General features: G+C 44.5%; 1 protein-coding gene across 1 annotated transcript; it reads left to right on the top strand.

The window, feature by feature from the left end:
* Nucleotides 1-2,621: 2,621 nt before the first annotated feature.
* Nucleotides 2,622-3,572, top strand: LOC117368687 (olfactory receptor 1C1-like). Its single transcript, XM_033962416.1, has one exon. The coding sequence runs from the start codon at nt 2,622-2,624 to the stop codon at nt 3,570-3,572; it is 951 nt and encodes a 316-aa protein (XP_033818307.1).
* The last annotated feature ends 234 nt before the right edge of the window (nt 3,573-3,806 follow it).

The raw sequence follows: 3,806 nt of genomic DNA, 5'->3' as shown, positions 1-3,806 counted from the left end.
GAATTCCTAGGAGCGTCAGAGCTTTTACCTCCATGGTCTGCAATATCAGGGCTGCCAACAGGGCAGTACTACCAGTCCTGCATTCAGGGGCCCGGAGCTGACAGGGGGCCCGGGCCAGTAGCGTACTTAGTGGGGGAGATGCGCCCCGGTTGCACGCCCTCCCAGCCTGCCTGCCTCCCATCCCCCTGAGCAGCATATTTCCATGGAAATCCGTTAAGCCCGTTACATTAACGGGTGCTAGAGTATATGTCTGTCTGTCTTTTTCTTTCTCTCTTTCCTCCCTCCATTTCCCTGTGTAGCGCTGTCTTTGCTTTCTTCCTCACTCTGCACTCTTCAGCTGTAACATTAGTGCCTTGCTTTTTCTCACTGCAAGCATCTCTGCTCTCTTTCTCATCCCCAGTCTCTTTGCTCTTTTTCTGTTCTTGCAGGGGTCTCTGCTCTCCTTTCTCTATATGTTCCTGATTCCTGCAAACTTCCCTGTAGGTGTCTCTTCCTTTTTTTTTTTTTTAATTCCTTCTTCTGTCTCAGTTCTTTATCTGAACATTCCCTTCCTCAGTCTCTCCAACTACAACTCTCTTGCCCTCTAAGCCCCTGCTGTGCATGTCGCTCCTGGTCCCCTCTCACTGACCCTTGCGACTGCGTTTCCATGGCAACCCTGCTCGAAGGTCTGTGAGTGTAGGGCCATTTTGCTTATTTCCTCGTGGGAAGCTGTTTTGCAGGCTAGTTGGTATGAGGAGCGGCCGGGATCACGAGTAATGGCCAATGCTTTGTAGCCATGACTCCCTTAGTTGTGTCCGAAGTTATTTTTAAGTTCTGCTTCTCTCACGATCCCTGCCTGCGTCAGAAGCCTTCTCCGACGCAGGTGCGGCTCGTCAGAAGAGCTGCGGCGGCGGCTTAGAACTTAAAAAATAACTTCGGCCACAACATTACCTTGGGGTCTGCTGAACTTAAAAATAACTTCTTTGTGAACATTACCTTGGGTTCCGCGAGTGTGTAGAACCCTGATGTCCGATCGGGTCCTGTTTGGTCTGCCACTGCCTGGAGGAATTGAAGAGCGTGTAGGGCGGACGCGGGAGGCGGGGCCTCAGCACCGGCCGGGCGGCTCACGCCGCTGGCTCCCAGGAGCTCGAGGCCGGCGGCGAACATGGCTGGCGTGGCATGGTGGAGGAGGAACAGAGTTCGGTGACGTAAAACCTGCGCATGCACACTCGTGTTTTCGTGACAGATCAGGGAACACGATTTTTTAGTGCGCATGTGCGTCCTACCATTTTATTATATTAGATAACACCATTGCAAATACAAATTACTTCCCCACACAGTCAGGCAGCACTGCACTAAGGGCTCCTTTTTACAAAGGTGCATTAGGACTTTAACGCATGGAATAGCACACACTGAATTGCCGTGCATGCTAGACCTTAACCCCAGCATTGAGCTGGCGTTAGTTCTAGAAGAGTAGTGCGGGTTTAGCGTGCACTAAAATCCTGCGTGCGCTAAAAACGCTAGCACACATTAGTAAAAGGAATCCTAACTGTCTTCTTCCCCCACAACTTTATCTCTTTTACCTCAAATAAATAGCCTGGAGTACCACAAGGTCATGCTTCGTCTCATGGTGGTATCGCACATGAGCTCCCAATTTGCTACCCTGAACTCCACATCTTATTCAATACATCAAGTAAAACCACTTGCCCTTAAACCCTTTCTTTCCACGAGCTGCAACCAAATCTCCACCCTCCCCTTCCCCCACCCCTCTCACGAAAAGGAAAAAACAAAGGGGTGGGGTGGGTGGGACAACTTTTGTAATTTTTACTATGTATGTTTGGATTTAATTCACTGTGATCATTTGATACAATGGGCTACAGTCCCCCTATTATCAAGCAGTGCTAGTTTTTTTTTTTAAATCACAGGCTATGCTAGTAAAAGCTCCCACACTTTTACCATTGTGGCCTGGGATAAAAAAAAACCTAATGCAGTTTGATAAAATGGGCCATAAACATAATCATTAATGCTCACTAAATGCTGTAATAAAATTTCTCTATAAAAAAAACTCTTTAGTCTCAGCTCAGATACTTACCATATATACTTGGATATAAACTGAGATTCATAGGCTAAAAAATGGCCCCCAAATGGGGGTCTCAGTATATATTTGGATCCTCCCTCCCAAACCTGTTTGTATACCTCTGCCAGACCTGCTGTGAGACAAGAGGGATCCCTCCTACCTCCTCTCCCAGCCAATACTAATTTTTATCTCCCTCCCACCTCCCCTGCATACCTTTAGTATCCCTGGTGGTCCAGCGGTGAATCGTGGCAGGAGCAACCTTCCTTTGATCCTGCCCATGCAGAGTCACTAGCTAATTGGCTGTCGTGAGTTCTGACAGGGCAAAGCCCTGCACTTGAATATTAAACACCCCAGTTTATGTTCGAGTCAACCTTTTTGGGGCTTTATTTTGGGGTCGGTTTATATTAGAGTACATACGGTATATAGACAGCAGGTACGTGGACTCTTTTAGCATGAGTCTTTGTGGCTTCTGATTTTCAAAGGGAAACGATGGATACCACTTTCATTCCAGCATAATTTTTTGGTGTAATGTGTTTCTTTTGATTTTTGCAGCACAAATATATAAATGGATCAGATGAACAAGACAGAAGTGATAGAGTTTGTTCTCCTGGGTGTCACCAAGCATGCAGAGCTAAGAGGTCTCCTCATTGTAGTATTCCTGGCAATGTACCTGATCAACCTAATTGGGAATGGAACCATGATCTTAGTTATTAGTGGGAGTTCTCAGCTCCAGACCCCTATGTATTTCTTTCTCTGTAACTTGTCATTTGTGGACTTCTGTTTCACTACAGTTACTGTCCTCAAACTGTTAAACAATCTAATCTCTGGCAAGAAAACCATTTCGTACTCAGAGTGTATTACTCAGCTCTATTTCTTTATTGCCTTTGGTGATGCAGAATGTGTGCTCTTGTCCATCATGGCCTATGACCGCTATGTTGCCATTTGTAATCCACTGCATTATATCACAATTATGAACAAGAAGATATGTCTACGTATGTCTGCTGCTTGTTTTATCATCTCTATTTTGAACTCCTTATTGCATACATTGCTGATAAACCAACTCTCCTTCTGTAAATCCAACATAATTGAACACTTCTTCTGTGACTTCACAGCACTGCTAAAGCTCTCTTGCACAGACACCTCTGTCAATGAACTGCTAGTTTTCACAGTGGCCTCAGTGATTATATTGGTGCCTTTCCTAATCACCCTGATCTCCTATGTCTTCATTATTTCTGCTATTCTAAAGATCCAGTCCACTGGAAGGAGGCACAAGACATTCTCTACCTGTTCTTCCCACCTCTCTGTAGTAATAATCTTTTATGGGACAGTAATTTTTATGTATTTCAGGCCTTCTTCCAGCTATTCTTTAGAAAAGGACAAGATTAGCAGTGTGGTATACAATGTGGTCTCTCCTATGCTCAACCCATTCATCTATAGCCTGAGGACAAGAGAGGTAAAGACAGCACTGAAGACAGCCCTACAGATAATTTTCTCTCATTTTAAGAAGAAGGGATAACCAAATTAAGAGGTTTTATAGCCTGTTTTCCCTACTTCAAAATTTATTTAAAAATTTATATACCACATACAGCTGTGCGGTTTACATATCACAGACATAAAATCTTACTTTCCCTGCGATTTCCACATATAGCATAGATATACCTATGCAACATCATTAATATCCCTCCAATATAAAATGTCAATAGATAAAAGATGCTTAGGTCCACATTGACTCTGACTTGAATTTCAGAAT

The sequence above is a fragment of the Geotrypetes seraphini genome, chromosome 1 (assembly GCF_902459505.1).
Source record: "Geotrypetes seraphini chromosome 1, aGeoSer1.1, whole genome shotgun sequence".
Taxonomy (NCBI): Eukaryota; Metazoa; Chordata; class Amphibia; order Gymnophiona; family Dermophiidae; genus Geotrypetes; species Geotrypetes seraphini.
The sequence above is the reverse complement of the archived record's forward strand: the minus strand, read 5'-3'. Positions and strand labels throughout refer to the sequence as shown.